This window comes from Rana temporaria, chromosome 6 (assembly GCF_905171775.1).
Source record: "Rana temporaria chromosome 6, aRanTem1.1, whole genome shotgun sequence".
NCBI lineage: Eukaryota > Metazoa > Chordata > Amphibia > Anura > Ranidae > Rana > Rana temporaria.
Window position 1 is genome coordinate 14,107,771 of NC_053494.1, and position 17,632 is coordinate 14,125,402.

At 44.6% G+C, this 17,632-nt stretch overlaps 2 protein-coding genes across 3 annotated transcripts; both read left to right on the top strand.

Moving 5' to 3' along the window:
- The first annotated feature begins 790 nt into the window (after nucleotides 1-790).
- Nucleotides 791-2,320, top strand: LOC120944355 (putative tripartite motif-containing protein 75). The gene has a single exon (XM_040358407.1). The coding sequence runs from the start codon at nucleotides 791-793 to the stop codon at nucleotides 2,318-2,320; it is 1,530 nt and encodes a 509-aa protein (XP_040214341.1).
- A 4,987-nt stretch (nucleotides 2,321-7,307) lies between these two features.
- LOC120943149 (E3 ubiquitin/ISG15 ligase TRIM25-like) lies at nucleotides 7,308-12,130 on the top strand. Of its 2 annotated transcripts, none has more exons than XM_040356286.1 (2): nucleotides 7,308-7,440; nucleotides 10,343-12,130. In XM_040356286.1, the coding sequence occupies exon 2, from the start codon at nucleotides 10,344-10,346 to the stop codon at nucleotides 12,033-12,035; it is 1,692 nt and encodes a 563-aa protein (XP_040212220.1). In that variant the 5' UTR covers nucleotides 7,308-7,440; nucleotide 10,343; the 3' UTR covers nucleotides 12,036-12,130. The 2 variants fall into 2 exon arrangements, with proteins under 2 accessions (XP_040212220.1, XP_040212219.1); XM_040356285.1 differs by lacking the exon at nucleotides 7,308-7,440 and adding an exon at nucleotides 7,456-7,564.
- Nucleotides 12,131-17,632: the final 5,502 nt, after the last annotated feature.

Below are 17,632 nucleotides of genomic sequence, written 5' to 3' on the forward strand. Positions count from 1 at the left end.
TGTTCACAAATATTTATTTTCTCTTTCTCGATTGGTGGATGACTTACTACTCGTTGTGTAATTAATTGGTTGACTTACCGAATGCCTTAATCTTGCTTGCAGCGTATGCGGTTGATTTTCCACCCCTGTACATTGGGTAATCAGAGCATTTCTGTCTATTCTGTATTTTCGGCATGGCGGTTGCTTTTGTGAAAGAAGATCTGAGCTGCTACATCTGAGCGCACGGCTGAAGGTCTGGCAGCGTCTGCCGGGCCTTGCCGGAAAGAAGTCTCCCACACCCATGCGCGAGAGTGACGACATCACGGCTACGGCCACTCACAGCGCCGGACCCGCTATCCCTGGAAGACACCCCGAGGGAAAATGTCAGCTCCCTTGGCGTGGACCAAGATCACCTGCCGATGCTTCGTATGCGGTACATACTAGCTCATTTTGTCTTGCAGGTTTAAAAAAAAATATGCGGGTGTACAACCGCTTTAATATTTCTCCCTTCTTCAAACTTGTCAGACACCCATTTGCACTAAACATTTTGCTGATTAAAAAAAACAACATTTGTTTGTGTTTGAAATCTGTAAAATGCCCGAAAGGAAGGACTGTAATGTGTTTGGACCGGATGAACCTGTTTACAAATATTTATTTTCTCTTCCTCGATTGGTGGATGACTTACTACTCATGTATTTAACAATTGGTTGACTTACGAAATGACTTAATCTTGCTTGCAGCGTATGCAGTTGATTTTCCACCCCTGTACATTGGATTATCAGAGCATTTCTGTCTATTCTGTATTTTCGGCATGGCGGCTGCTTTTGTGAAAGAAGATCTGAGCTGCTTCATCTGCCTGAACCCCTATAAGGACCCGGTGTTGTTGCGGTGTGGACACAGCTTCTGCAGAGACTGTATTGCACATGAGCTGGATACACAGGGAGGGTCCAGAGTTTATACCTGTCCAAACTGCGGGGCAGAATTTTTGGAGCGCCCTCCGATGCTGCATAAGAAGAGACGGCTGCATGCGGTGGAGACAGTCCCTTGTACATACTGCGATGGTCCTATTCCTGCAGAGAAGACATGCCTGCATTGTGATGCTTCACTTTGTGCCAAACACCTAACGAAGCACAGTACGGCACCTGAACATGTTCTGATAGAGCCTACTGCAACCCCGGAGGATAGAAAGTGCCCCTTGCACCGGCAGCTCCTGGATCATTACTGCACAGAGGATGACGTCTTTATCTGCTCCCCCTGCTACCTTGGCGGAGACCACCAAAATCACGAGGTGCTGTATCTGAATATTCAATCTGCTGAGAATGAGAACAAAAACATAAATCTGTTTATAGAAAATCTGAGCAAGGAAAGACAGAAAATACAGGATCAGATTGAGAGTCTGCAGGACTATGAGGAAGCACAAGGAAAACAAATAGATGCTGTCGGCGAACGAGTCACAACCCAAATCCAAAATGTCTGGCGAGAGCTGGAACTTCTTCATAATAAGGTCCTGACTGAGGTCCAAGTACAGAAAATAAAAAGTTCAGAATTAGTCCTTGATTGGAAAAAGAAGCTGGAGGAGCAGAGGCAAGAGCTGTCCGGAAAGATTAGCGATATGCAGGAGTTATGTGATATAAGCGATCCTTTGACTTTTCTCAAGAAAGTAATGGGAACTGATTTAATCGGGATCTTCAATGACAAAAATAGCAAAGTAATCGGTAATGAGTTCGACGAAACACCAATTTCAGAGATGCTGTACAAGGAACTCCTACAATTCGCCGATGGTCTGAATAAACGGATGCTGAAGGATGCCTTTCCAAAGATGAAGAAATCGGAGATCACCCTGGACATGAAGACTGCTCATTGTAAAATTAAAATAAGAAGTTCCAGAACCGCCTCTTATAGCGCAAATCGTCAAGTTAGACGCGGTTGTCCTGAGAGGTTCCGATCCCAACATGTATTGAGTAAGTGCAAATTCTCATCGGGAAATCACTACTGGGAGGTGCAGGTGATGGGAACACAATGTAGCATTGGAGTCGCCTATGATAATATAGAGAGAAAGACGGCAAGAAATGACTCACGTATTGGTTACAACAGGAGATCCTGGAGTCTCAGTATAGATAACAATCTTAGCGTGAGGCACAACAATGCTAAAATAAGAATGCCCACCGATTCTCCAGTGAGGTCATTTGGGATATTCCTGGAATATGAGGCCGGCCGTCTGTCCTTCTACCAACTGTGTGATCCCATCAGACACCTCCACACCTTCACCACCACCTTCACCCGACCCTTGCATGCTGCATTCTATCTTGGTGAGGGTTCCAGAATTACAATCCTAAATTAATACTGCAACAAATACACTCTATGGGCCAAACGTTTGTGGACATGTGACCATCACACCTTCTCATAACAATATTATTGACCCTCGTTTTTTAATACGGCCTCCCTCCTCACTCCCTCTACTGTTCTGGGAGACTTTCCATGAGATTTTTTTGTTTATGGGAATTTGTGCCTATTCAGCCAAAAGAACATTTGTGTGGTCAGATATTGATGTTGAATGAAGGTGACCAGATTTTTTTAATTAAATCCGGGGACATATTTTTTTCTTTACTAGCAATGGCGGCAATCGGCGACTCTCTGCCCGCCGCCGCCGCCCACCTCTCAGCCTGTCAAGTCTTACTCTCCGGGCCCTGGCTACTACTGGGTGGGGAGCGGAGGAAGATCACTCCACCAGGAAGGGCAAGGAGATAAGAAGGCAGGGGGCTGGCCGGACTTGAGCCAAGAAAGAAGAGCAGGTGAGCGGAGCGGAATGGGCATGCACCCGAAACTGAAGAAAGTATCTCTCTGCTCCGACCAGCACATGATCATCAGAAAGGGGCACAGATAATGGAAAAACATACACCCCCCCTAAGTTAGTAGGAGCGGCAGAGTGGGAGGGTTGTAATTTACAGAAATTTTTTTTTTCATTCTGCACTGACTGTCTTTGAAACCAAACCATATTGATGTTGAATGTAAGGTTAAGGTAAGGTGACCAGATTTTTAAAATTAAATCCGGGGACAAAACAATACAAAAATACAAATATTGTAGATCAAATACAAATTTAATGTTTTATCCTGAGTTGGCTGAACTTGGGATAAAATATGACATTTGTATTTGATCTATAATTTTTGTATTTTGTATTGTTTTGTAATTTAATGTATTTTTTTCTTTCTATTTCCAGTAGATAGTGCCGGATAAATTAAATTCTCCTGAGGAAGCTACTAATCATGGCGAAACATGTAGAGAGAATTTTCAGCCTAAACTATCGGCCTAAACTGAGGAAAAAAAATATTTTTTTTATATATTTTTGGGGGATATTTATTATAGCAAAAAGTAAAAAATGTTGCTTTTTTTTTTCAAAATTGTCGCTCTATTTTTGTTTATAGTGCAAAAAATAAAAACCACAGAGGTGATCAAATACCACCAAAAGAAAGCTCTATTTGTGGGAAAAAAAGGACGCCAATTTTGTTTGGGAGCCACATCCCACGACGCGCAATTGTCAGTTAAAGCGGCGCAGTGCCGAATCACAAAAAGGGGCCAGGTCCTTTACCTGCATAATGGTCTGGGTCTTAACCGGTTAAAATGTGCTCACCAGAATTCCTCAGCCAACCAGTGACCATAAAGCATGTAGTGTGAGAACCTCTTTGTTTCATAGGTCTATCTCCATGTCTATTTCACTCCTCTATATGTGGAAACAGCGTTAAACATGCAGTAACACACTGAAATATAATTCGTTAAATGTGCACTACATGCTTGATGGTCACTTGTTGGCCGAGGAATTCTGGTGAGCGCATTTAGGGTCAAGCACTATTGTATCTGAAGTCTTGGAGCACATATCATCTTAGGAGCACAGTGTTGGAGCATATATTGAAGAATTGTCTATATTGACATTTATGGACTTTTATATAAATTGTTGAATTGTGCACTTTTTTGATTACTTGGATTTATTTATATAAGGTTTTATTCATTCTTCACATTTATAGTTTTTTTATCCATTGTTACAAAATAATCAATGTTATTCACTTTACCCGACAGTGGTCATAATATTATGGCTGATCACACATAGCATATAAACAGTAAGACCCAGATTCACAAACGAGATACGACGGCATATCTCCAGATACGCCGTCGTATGTCTGAGTTGCGCCGTCGTATCTATGCGCCTGATTCTTAGAATCAGTTACGCATAGATTTCCCTTAGATCCGACAGGCGTAAGTCTCTTACGCCGTCGGATCGTAACTGCATATTTACGCTGGCCGCTAGGGGCGTGTACGCTGATTTACGCGTCGAAATATGTAAATCAGCTAGATACGCAAATTCACGAACGTACGCCCGGCCGACGCAGTACAGTTACGCCGTTTACGTTAGGCTTTTCCCGGCGTAAAGTTACTCCTTCTATATGAGGTGTAAGTGCGGCGCACCAATGTTATGTATGGCCGCCGTTCCCGCGACGAAATTTGAAAATTTTACGTCGTTTGCGTAACTCGTCCGTGAATGGGGCTGGACGTAATTTACGTTCACGTCAAAACCGATACGTCCTTGCGGCGTATTAGGAGCAATGCACACTGGGAGATTTTCACGGACGGCGCATGCGCCGTTCGTGAAAAACGTCAATCACATCGGGTCATGGTTATTTTACATAACACACGCCCCCCTGTTCCAAATTTGAATTAGGCGGGCTTACGCCGGCCGATTTACGCTACGCCGCCGCAACTTACGGAGCAAGTGCTTTGAGAATACAGCACTTGCCCATCTAAGTTGCGGAGGCGTAACGTAAATCGGATACGTTACGCCCGCACAAAGATTAGCGGATCTACGAGAATCTGGCCCTAAATCTATGCCATCCCGGAAACAATGTCATTAAATGTGTGATGTTATAAACTGTATACAGTGGAACCTCGGATTGCGAGTACCATGGTTAACGAGCGTTTCGCAATACGAGCACTGTAATTTTTAAAATCGGTTTGCGAGTGTTGCCTCGCAAAACTAACACGATTCAGGCCAAATCGGTGTGCAGTACCGCGTTTGGCCTGAGGTGGGGGCGCCGGAGACGAGCAGAGCCGAACGTTGCCGATCGCAGCCATTCGGAAATGCATGGAAAGGCCTGAGGCCAGCTTGGCTGACCTCTGCAAATCTCTGGGGTGAAGTCTTTCCGAGGTTTGCCGAGGTCAGCCGAAGTGTCCATAGGCCTTTTCGGACATTTCTGAGGCTCTCCGGCGCTCCCCCGCCTCTGGCCACATGCGGTATTTCATGCCATTGAAGTCAATGCGAAACAAATTATTTTTGTTTCCATTGACTTCAATGGGGAAACTCGCTTTGATATGCGAGTGCTTTGGATTACGAGCATTCTCCTGAAACGGATTACACTCGTAATCCGAGGTTCCACTGGATTTAATATGGGAAACAGGTACTATGTAATGATTATGCCAGAATTGAATCTTTGCTTTATTGAGTGTGGTTATGTTTTTTAGTCTTTTGTATCAATAAAATTTTGCATGTTTTCACCTAAAAAAACAACTTGTAGTCAATAATATTATTATTATTATTATTATTATATTATATTATTATACACGATTTATATAGTGCCAACAGTTTACGCACCGCTTATCAATGTATAGAGGGGACAGCACAATTACAGTACAGAAGGGACAGGAGGGCCCGGCTCGTAGAGCTTACATTCTAAAGGGATGGGGTGGTGGTACAAAAGGTAATAGCTGTGGGGAATGATTTGATGGGGGTGGCTCGGAACAATTGTTAGGTGGGTGTGGGATAGGCTTCTCTGAATAAATGAGTTTTCAGGGATCTACTAAAGGTGGAGAGGTTAGGGGCTGATCGGACATACTGGGGCAGGGAGTTCCAGAGGATGGGAGAGGCTCTGGAGAAGTCCAGAAGGCGAGCATGGGAGGGGTTAACAAGGGAGCTAGAGAGCAGGAGGTCCTGGGAGGAGCGGAGGGGACGAATATTTAACTGTATCCAGGGCTGCTGATAGGGGGGAACCACCAGTCCTCCTGTTGGGGGCCCCGGGCACACAGGGGGGCCCAAACAGAAGAGGGAATCAGTGTGGTGGGACAGAGGGGCAATTACAGGATGCCCTGTGCGGCTCTCTGCAACAGCTGAAAACTGGTTTCTTTCCCTCCCGCCGACTTTCAGCTGCTGCAGGGAGAGACACAGACATGGCTTCCCTGTTCCTTCCGATGTCGATGCGCGTGCCTGGCGGCCGCGATGTCCGCCAGGTACCCGCGATCGGTAGTGACAGAGCAGGGACCGAGAGCTCCACCTCCTGTCAGGGAGAGGAGACTGATGCTGTGTCCCTTGTACATAGGGACACAGCATCGGTCACCTCCCCCAGTCAGTCCCCTCCCCCAACAGTAAGAATCACTCCCAGGATCCACATTTAACCCCTTCCTTGCCCCCGAGTGTTAACCCCTTCCCTGCCAGTCACATTTATACAGTAATCAGTGCGTTTTTATAGCACTGTTCACTGTATAAATGTGAATGATCCCAAAAATGTGTCAAAAGTGTCCGATGTGTCCGCCATAATATCGCATTCCTGACAAAATTCGCAGATCGCCGTATTACTAGTAAAAAAAAAAATAATAAAAAAAAAAAATCAGAATTCTATCCCCTTTTTTGTAGCCACTATAACTTTTGCGCAAACCAATTACTATACGCTTATTGCGATTTTTTTTAAAAAAAATTTAAACCAAAAATATGTAGAATACATATCGGCCTAAACTGAGAAAAAAAATAGTTTTTTAAAAAAAAAAATGGATATTTATTATAGCAAAAAGTAAAAAATATATTTATTTTTTTTCAAAATTGTCGCTCTTTTTTTGTTTATAGCGCAAAAAATAAAAACCGCAGAGGTGATCAAATACCACCAAAAGAAAGCTCTATTTGTGTGAAAAAAAGGACGTCAATTTTGTTTGGGAGCCACGTCGCACGACCGCGCAATTGTCAGTTAAAGCGACGCAGTGCCGGAAGCTGAAATTTCGCCTGGGCACAAAGGGGGTTTATGTGCCCAGTAAGCAAGTGGTTAAAGGAACCTATTTAGAAAATAAAAAACAAACCTTTACAACCCCTTTAATCAAGTTTATGGTAAACATGGATCTTTATACTCGGACCAAAAGGTAAAAAAAAAAACGAAAAGAAAAAAAAATAATCAATACGGTGTCAGACTCGATGGAACACTTTCTTATTTTCTGCCGTCACACTTCTTCTATGTTTCTAAATAAAATGATCCGCTTCTAGAAAGGAGCCCTCCAGCAATTCTCTGAAAAAAACAAATCTCTTCTTTACAGCAAAGGTGGAGGAAACGAAACTAAATTCTCCGTCCTCGTAGTCACAGGGGGAGGAAACAAAACCGATCTCTCTCTTTTCATTTCCAGGAATAGGAAACGGAAGGAACATTCTGTGACTTCAGGTATGGGGGGGCAGCACTCATATCTAAATAACCCAGCTAATTAATGCTCTGCAGGTGGGGGGATCAACCAGAAGCAGGTTTGGGAATCCTTCAGCACTGCCTTGGAGATGAACACAGTGCAAAGGTGAGCAAGGGCGGGGGGTAGAGGTGTGTGTGTGTGTGTGGGGGGGGGGGGGGAGTTAGCTTCCATTAAGACTTAAAATGTAAGCAAAAAAGGGAAGGTGCAGAGATATACAGAGAGGGGGGGTTACCATTTGGGGTTCAAATGTAAGCAAGAAAAAGGGGGGTGCAGTGGTATACAGGAGGGCTTACCCTTTGGGGTTCAAATGTAAGAATGAAAAGGGGGGGGGGATATACAAAAGGGAGGATACCATTTAGGGTTAAAATGTGAGAAAAAGGGGGGAGGGGGTGCAGAGGTATACAGGAATAGGGGTTACCATCTGGGGTTCAAAGGTGAGTGTGTGTGGGGGGGATGTTGGGGTGCAAAGAGATCAAGGACAGGTGTGCAGAGGTATAATAAGTGCCGTATATGTGTACCTCTCTTTGTGCTGGGAACGCTCCCAGCACAGAGACTTGTCTCCCACCAAGACCCCCCCCCCCCCGACTCTCATACTGACAATTCTCCCCTAATAACGGGACTCCTGGTTCCTGGTCACCTGATCGCTGTGATAGCCTCTGATCAATCATTGTATAACCTGCCCAATTTGATACAGGGGGTCGTTGCCTGCCAAAGCCTTGTCCATGATATGCCCAGTTAGAAGTGGGAGGATGTGATCTATGGTAACTCTTATAGGAGTTTCTTTCCCACCATTGTCGGAAAGAGCCTGTTACACTCAGTGCCTCCTACGGGGGAAGCGCTACAGAACACTAAGCACAATATCCAAAGTAGATCAGTGAGGAGTATGGAGGATACAGCACAATGCAGAGAGTGGAGTAGTGTGGAGAAGAGCTCCATTCTATACACTGTGCTGTGTGCTCTATACTGCACCATACTCCATTCTATACACTGTGCTGTGTGCTCTATACTGCACCCTACTCCATTCTATACACTGTGCTGTGTGCTCTATACTGCACCCTACTCCATTCTATACACTGTGCTGTGTGCTCTATACTGCACCCTACTCCATTCTATATACTGTGCTGTGTGCTCTATACTGCACCCTACTCCATTATATATACTGTGCTGTGTGCTCTATACTGCACCCTACTTCATTCTATACACTGTGCTGTGTGCTCTATACTGCACTCTGCTCCATTCTATATACTGTGCGCTCTATACTGCACCCTACTCCATTCTATACACTGTCACTGTGCTGTGTGTTCTATCCTGCACCCTACTCCATTCTATACACTGTGCTGTGTGCTCTATACTGCACCCTACTCCATTCTATATACTGTGCTGTGTGCTCTATACTGCACCCTACTCCATTCTATATACTGTGCGCTCTATACTGCACACTACTCCATTCTATACACTGTGCTGTGTGCTCTATACTGCACCCTGCTCCATTCTATATACTGTGCTGTGTGCTCTATACTGCACCCTACTCCATTCTATATACTGTGCTGTGAGTTCTATCCTGCACTCTGCTCCATTCTATACACTGTGCTGTGTGCTCTATACTGCACTATACTCCATTCTATACACTGTGCTGTGTGCTCTATACTGCACACTACTCCATTCTATACACTGTGCTGTGTGCTCTATACTGCACCCTACTCCATTCTATATACTGTGTGCTCTATACTGCACCCTACTCCATTCTATATACTGTGCGCTCTATACTGCACCCTACTCCATTCTATACACTGTGCTGTGTGCTCTATACTGCACCCTACTCCATTCTATATACTGTGCTGTGTGCTCTATACTGCACTATACTCCATTCTATATACTGTGCTGTGTGCTCTATACTGCACCCTACTCCATTCTATACACTGTGCTGTGTGCTCTATACTGCACCCTACTCCATTCTATATACTGTGCTGTGTGCTCTATACTGCACTATACTCCATTCTATATACTGTGCTGTGTGCTCTATACTGCACCTTACTCCATTCTATATACTGTGCTGTGTGCTCTATACTGCACCCTGCTCCATTCTATATACTGGGCTTCAGGGGTCAACTGGGAACTCCCACCCAAGATCCACTCCCCCACCAAAAAAAATAAAATAATACGCTCATATGCATAATTACTAAACTGCATGTTTTTTTTCTTTTTGATCCACTGTACCTTAGTAATCCTTTATGTTACTGGCTGCTTCCTGTATATGGATTCATCGGGTAGCGGGATTTAGAAAGAACTTGCTTCTTTCTAAATCCTGCGATAACTCGCGGCAGACCTCCGCAATGTCTCCTGGGAACAATGACAAAAGCTCCCAGGAGACATTGCGGCATCGAGGAAGTGACGGAATACTCGCACACTACCCAATGAATCCATATACAGGAAGCGGACAGTAACATAAAGGATTACTAAGGTTCCCCTGCCCCTGATAGTGACTCGAGCTGGGCATCGCCGTTTAGTGAAGGATTGGCTCGGGCGTCTCGGCTGCTCTAGTCCTGCAAAGGGAACTGCGTTCCTGCTGTGAAAAAAGTGCAGGAACTCCGTTCCCACGCGTTCCCGCAGGACTTGAGCTCTGCTGTGCGCTCTATACTGCACCCTGCTCCATTCTATATACTGTGCTGTGTGCTCTATACTGCACCCTACTCCATTCTATATGCTGTGTGCTCTCTACTCCACACTGCACCACTAGCTGCTGGACTTGACCTATTTACAAGTATCTGTCTCTTTTTATTTTCCTCTATTGCTGAACATGTTGCTTCATGTTGTGTTTAACGTTTGGCTGACATGAATTAATACGTAATTGTGTACTCATTTCATTCTATTGTGTATTTACAGAATGGCAACTGCGGCAGAAGATCTGATCTGCTCCATCTGCGGGAATTCCTGTACAGACCGGGTGTCGCTGCCGTGTTTACACAGATTCTGCAAACTGTGTATTTTGCAAGAGTGGGACCCCCAAAAAAGTTCTGGAGTTTATGTCTGTCCACAATGTGGGATGCAACTCGAGGAACACCCTCCGTTGCTCCATAAGAAAAGGCGGCTGTATGTGGAAGAGACAGTCCCTTGTACATACTGTGATGACGATGCCCCAGCAGAGAAGACGTGTCTACATTGTGAAGATTCACTTTGTGCCAAACACCTAGCAAAGCACAGTACTGGATCCAACCATGTTCTGATAGAACCTACTGCATCCCTGAAGGACAGAAAATGTACCAAGCATGAGTGGCAGGCCCTGGATCATTACTGCATAGACCATAAAGTCTTCATCTGTTTGTTCTGCTACGTAGCTGGAAACCACAAGGGGCACGAGGTGATATCTCTGAAAATATATTCTGCTGGGAAGGGGAAGGAATATCTAATTCCACTTATAAGGAATCTGAGAAGGGAAAGTGAGGACATTAAGACTCAGATCCATAGCTTGGAGGCTCAAGAGGAAGCACAGGCAAGAAAACCAGATGATTTTAGAAAAAGAGTCACTGACCAAATCCAAAACATCAAAAAAGACCTTGAGGGTCTTCAGGAGAAGGTTCTGAATGAGGTCGACACACAGAAAAGAAAAGTTGCAGAATCAGTCCTTGATTGCAAAAAAAAGCTGGAGGAGCAGAGGCAAGAGCTGTGCAGAAAGATTAGTGAAATCCAGAAGCTACATGATATACGCGATCCCTTGACTTTTCTCAATCAAGCAATGGAAACTGATCTAATCGGGATTTTCAATGTAGAACCAATCAAAGTAAGTGGTGATCAGCTCTGCGAAACGCCAATTTCTGAGATGCTTCACAAGGAACTCTTACAATTCACGGATGGTCTTAATAAAAAGTTTCGGGTGGACGCCTTTCCAAAGACGCAGGAGCTCCGTAATATTAGCGATCCGTTGACTTTTCTCAAGATGGGAACTGATCGGTTTGATGAAAAAACACCAATTTCAAAGAAGAAGCACAAGGAACTCTTACAATTTGCTGACCGTCTGATTAACCTTTTGCTGAAGGATGCCTTTCCGAAAATGAAGAAATCAAAGATCACCTTGGACATGAAGACAGCTCATTGTAAAATTATTATAAGAAAACAACCCATTAGTACTGCCTATTATACTGCAAATCGTCAGGTTAGACGTAGTGGTCCATTGAGGTTCCGATCCCAACATGTTCTCAGTAAGCGCAAATTCTCATCAGGGAATCACTATTGGGAGGTGGAGGTGAAACAAATAAATTGTAGCATTGGGGTCGCCTATAATAATATAGAGAGAAAGACAACAAGAAATGATTCACGCATTGGTCACAACAAGAAATCCTGGGGTCTCAGCGTAGATGACAAGCTTATCGCTTGGCACAACTCTACTAAAATAAAAATCCCCTCAGACTCCCCTGTGAGGTCATTTGGGATATTCCTGGAATATGAGGCTGGGCGTCTGTCCTTCTACCAGCTGTGTGACCCCATCAGACACCTCCACACCTTCACCACCACCTTCACCAGACCCCTGAATGCTGCCTTCTATCTTGGTGAGGGTTCCAAAATTACAATCCTAAAATAATACTGCAACAAATACACTCTGACCAGGGCTCAAGTCCTGCGGGAACGCGCGGGAACGGAGTTCCTGCACTTTTTTCACAGCAGGAACTCAGTTCCCTTTGCAGGACTAGAGCGGCTGAGAGCAGCCGAGCCGCCCAAGCCAATTCTTCACTAAGCGGCGATGCCCGGCTCGAGTCACTGTCAGGGGCAGGCAAACCTTAGTAATCCTTTGTTAATGGCCGCTTCCTGTATATGGATTCATCAGGTAGTGTGCGGGTATTCTGTCATTTCCTCGATGCCGCAATGTCTCCTGGGAGCTTTTGTCATTGTTCCCAGGAGACATTGCGGCATCGAGGAAGTGACGGAATACCCGCACACTACCTGATGAATCCATATACAGGAAGCAGCCAGTAACAAAGGATAAATAAGGTACAGTGGATCGAAAAAAAAACATGCGGTTTAGTAATTATGCATATGAGCGTATCATTTTATTTTTTTTGGCGGGGGAGTGGATCTTGGGTGGGAGTTCCCACACTTTTTTCCCCAGGACTTGACCCCTGACTCTGACCATCACACCTTCTAATGCCGCGTACACACGATCGGAAATTCCGAAAAGAAAACCGTGTTTTTTTTTCTGACGGAATGCTGGCTCAAACTTGTGTTGTGCACACACATGGTCACACAAATCTTGCCGAAAATTCCGATCGCCAAGAACGCGGGGACATACAAGACGTAGGACGAGCCGAGATCAATGAAGTTCAATAGGCAGTTCGGCTCTTCTGCTTGATTCTGAGCATGCTATGGGCGCCCGGTTAAGTGTGTCCTAGGGATGTGTTCTATCTGTGTGGGGGCTAGGCTACCAGTGACGCAAAACTGATTGTAGGGAGCAGACGATCAGTGTCCTGTCACTAAGAAGAACAGGGAAATGCCTTGTTTACACAGGCATCCCCCTGTTCTGCCTCTCTGTGACCATATTGCGGGACAACGGCGGACATCGAGTCCGCAGGTCCCGTGGGCACGGTCACCGGGAGTGCCCCGGGTGCGCGCCTTCGGTGACGCCCGCGCTCCTGCCGCATGCATTTTTAAAGGGAACGTACAGGTACGCCCATTTGCCTACCGTTGCCATTCATATATCGGCGTGCAGCGGTCAGCAAGTGGTTAACGATACTGAGGAAAGTTAACAATGAGTTATATTTTTGAAGGGGAACAATTGCATATGAATATAATAATCATTTAGGTGTAATAATGTGATGGCGGGTTCTGAATGATGATTGAAATATAGTCTGGTTATTTGTGTAAGCAACCAGGATGGTAGCGGTTAAAGTTTATATCGTTATTAGATTTATAAAATAAGAACTGTGACCCTAAAGATTTTGTATATTTATCTATAATAGAACCGATTTGTGATATGCTATATTTGTGATGCACACGTAATTGAATTGTTTGTTCAAAATTGCTTTAATAAAATAAAATATAGAATAAAAAAAACTGGTGATCACAGATATGGAAGGTGTTTTTTTTTTTTTTTGTATGTGTTGTTATTGGGTGGGGATATGTGATGGTTATGTTTTGTGTTTTTACATTTTGTTTGCATATGAAAAAAAATAAAATAATATATATATATAGCTTATCGACACTCCTCAATCCGGCGAACACGACCCATACGGATTCCCCCAGAAACGAGACACAGCTCTGTTTGAGGTTCAAAATTAATAGACTCTTTAACTACTAGCCGACCAGCCACCGTCATTATACGGCGGCAGGTCGGCTCTCTTAGGCGAGAGCCCGTAGCTATACGTCCTCTCTTTTAGCCGCCACTAGGGGGCGCGTGCGCGCCGCCCGCTCGCCCCCGACTCCCGTGCGTGTGCCCGGCGGGCGCGATCGCCGCCGGGCACATGCGATCGCTCGGTACAGAGCAGGGAACGGGAGCTGTGTGTGTAAACACACAGCTCCCGGTCCTGTCAGCGGGGGAAATGCTGATCTTCCGTTCATACAATGTATGAACCGAGGATCAGTGTTTCCCCTAGTGAGGCCACCCCCCCCCCCACAGTAAGAACACACCCAGGGAAGATACTTAACCCCTTCCCCGCCCCCTAGTGTTAACCCCTTCCCTGCCAGTGGCATTTTTATAGTAATCCAATGCATTTTTATAGCACTGATCGCTATAAAAATGCCAATGGCCCCAAAAATGTGTCAAAAGTGTCCGAAGTGTCCGCCATAATGTCGCAAGTACCGAAAAAAAAATCGCTGATCGCCGCCATTACTAGTAAAAAAAATATATTAAGAAAAATTACATAAAAATACCCCCTATTTTGTAAACGCTATAACTTTTGCGCAAACCAATCAATAAACGCTTATTGCGATTTTTTTTTACGAAAAATAGGTAGAAGAATACGCATCGGCCTAAACTGAGGAAAAAAAATGTTTTTTTTATATATTTTTGGGGGATATTTATTACAGCAAAAAGTAAAAAATAATTTTTTTTTTTCAAAATTGTCGCTCTATTTTTGTTTATAGCGCAAAAAATAAAAACCGCAGAGGTGATCAAATACCACCAAAAGAAAGCTCTATTTGTGGGAAAAAAGGACGCCAATTTTGTTTGGGAGCCACGTCGCACGACCGTGCAATTGTCAGTTAAAGCGACGCAGTCCAGAATCACAAAAAGTACTCTGGTCTTTGGGCAGCAATATGGTCCGGGGGTTAAGTGGTTAATGAGAAAACCAGGTTCTTATATACAGTCAGTAACCACAATGAACAATGACTCAACTCCACCCACAACATTATACAATGGTTCCTAACGAGCCCCCTCAATACACATCTTTTAGTCAGACATTCTGACACCAACCCTGACATAATTTACATGAGCTAATTAACTAATCATTTACCCAGACAAGGTGACTCCGAGATATGACCCCTCAAGCTAGACATCCCGACTCCTCTCACCTGCTATACAATACACATTCATTTAGTAGACATAATTTACATGAGCTAATTAACTACAGCTGATAAGTCAGACATCCTGACCTTTAGACAGTGTTAACTTACAATACACATTTATCATCAATAGAACTTCACACAATACAGTTTCAATTAGCACAACACAATGACAGGTTCTTAGAAGCCATACTAAGATTCATTTACATCACAGTAGCAGACGACAATAACACCTGTCACCAAACTAGTTCAGCCAGCCACAATGTTTCTGATTGCCAGCACCCTACTACAGTGCCACCAGACCAGTCCAGTCAGCAACAGTGTCCCTGATCACCACCATAACAGACCAGTACAGTCAGCAACAGTGTCCCTGATCGTCGCCACACCAGTACAGTGTCACCAAACCAGTTCAGCCAGCCACAATGTTTCTGATTGCCAGCACCCTACTACAGTGCCACCAGACCAGTGCAGTCAGCAATAGTGTCCCTGATCACCACCACACCAGACCAGTGCAGCCAGCAATAGTATTCCTGATGACTGCCACACCGGGGGGTTGGGTCACTAAGTCGGTATAAGTCAGAAACCGTGTTCCTGCCACAGCCACATCAGTCCCAGTGTCACCAGACCAGTGCAGCCAGAAACAGTGTTCCCGATTGCCACCACATCAGTGCCGATCCATTGCCTATTTTTTTTTTTTTTTACCACATTACTGCCTGTCATCTATAATGACCCTGGTCTTTTTATTGATCATATATCTGCCTGACCCCTGAACTTATGCATCTGCATGTCCCACCCATTCCCTGTAGGTAACTACACTCCTCTAACATCAGTGCCTGACCTCACAAATGTGCTTCTGGAAGAACGGTCAAACACTCCCATAGACACACTCCTAAACCTTGTGGACGACCTTCCCAGAAGAGTCAAAGCTGTTATGGCTGCAATGGGTGGGCCAACTCAATATTGAACCCTACGGACGAAGACTGGGATGTCATTAAAGTTCGTGTGTGTAAAGGCAGGCATCCCAATACTTTTGGTATATAGTGTTATATATATATATATATATATATATATATATATTAGGGTTGTCCCGATACCACTTTTTTAGGACCGAGTACAAGTACCGATACTTTTTTTCAAGTACTCGCCGATACCGAATACCGATACTTTTTTCAAATGTCATGTGACCGTTTTCAAACCACAATACAGACTAAGGATATTTTCTTTAGAATTATGAAGAACTGGTACATCATGGTGTGGGGCTGTTTTTTAGCATACGGTACTGGAAAACTACAATTAATGCCAGTGCCACCTATCAGTGCCATCCATTTATGAGTGCCATTCAATCAATGCCAGTGCCATCCAATGGCACTGATAGGTGGCACTGGCATTGATTGGATGGCACTCATAAATGGATGGTACTGATAGGTAGCACTGGCATTGATTGGATGGCACTCATAAATGTGGCACTGATGAGATGCACTAATAAGCTGCCTCCCTGCACTGATATAGCACCCCCCACCAAAAAAAAAAAAGTTAACCACTTCAGGTTCGTTGCAGCCAGTACTGTACCCACACTTCTTCTGCACAATTAAACATGATCTCATCTGTATGACAGTGACTTCCCCAGCGCTCATGGCTTACTTGCTTTTTACTGTACTTTTCCTGTCGATCGTGCGGTGCTTTCGCAAGGCAATGGAGACTCCTAGGACGCCGGGGACGGCCTCTGGATGACGTCACGCACGCCGCCGGGGGACGTCAAGCTCCGCCTACAGTCAGTGTCTGTGTTCAGTACAGTACTGAAGGGGAGGAGCACGCTCAGCCTCGGCACACTGGCACCGCCCGCGCTACAAGAGGCTGTGTTGTTGTGGATAGCCGCGGCTCTGCTGTGAATCATAGCAGCGGCTCGCGGCCGCTACTCGCGGCCCACGGCCCGTGATTAAATGTTGTTCACTGCGTCAATTGGGCCTATATCATAATGCAGGCTGCAGCTGCCTGGACGTTTGGATTTATTATATAGCAGTTGTCGGCCGGCCCCTGGTGAGAGAATTAAGTTTGGGCCTATATTATGATGGGGGCCTGGAGCTGCAGCTCAATCAGCCCCACGGTTAATCCGGCCCTGCCTCTATGCACCGCTCAAAGTCACACAAAAAAAAAAAAGTATTCTATTTTGGTATCGGGAGTATTTGCACGAGTACGAGTACTAGCGCAAATACTCGGTATCGGTCCCGATACCGATACTGGTATCGGTATCGGGACAACCCTAATATATATATATATATATATATATATATTATATATTTATTCTAGAGCAACCACCTTGAATAAATCCCTAAAATCGACCAAAAGTTCAATGAAAAGTGTAGACTCCCAGCTCATCTGAATTATTTGATGTCTTTAAATATGACAATATGATGATTGGCGCTCTAAAAATCCTGTAGAATCATATATATATACCTTGTCATTCTTGGGAGGTTGGTACAGTGACGTCTTTGGCTCCATGCACACTGAAGCTCATAAACTGCAGTTCATTGGCGTTTTTTTTAAAAGCCCATAAACTGCACTCTACGTTAGCCTATGTGTCCACACATGGAAGTTCAAAGTGCCGTTTTTCGGCGGGGAAAAGCGCAAAAAAAATGCGAAACGCCGAAAGACGCTAATAAACGCTCAAAAACGCAGCTCGCCATC

Excerpts from the sequence above, each read along its gene's own strand:
- LOC120944355 (XM_040358407.1), top strand. The coding sequence starts at position 791 with ATGGCGGCTGCTTTTGTGAAAGAAGATCTGAGCTGCTTCATCTGCCTG.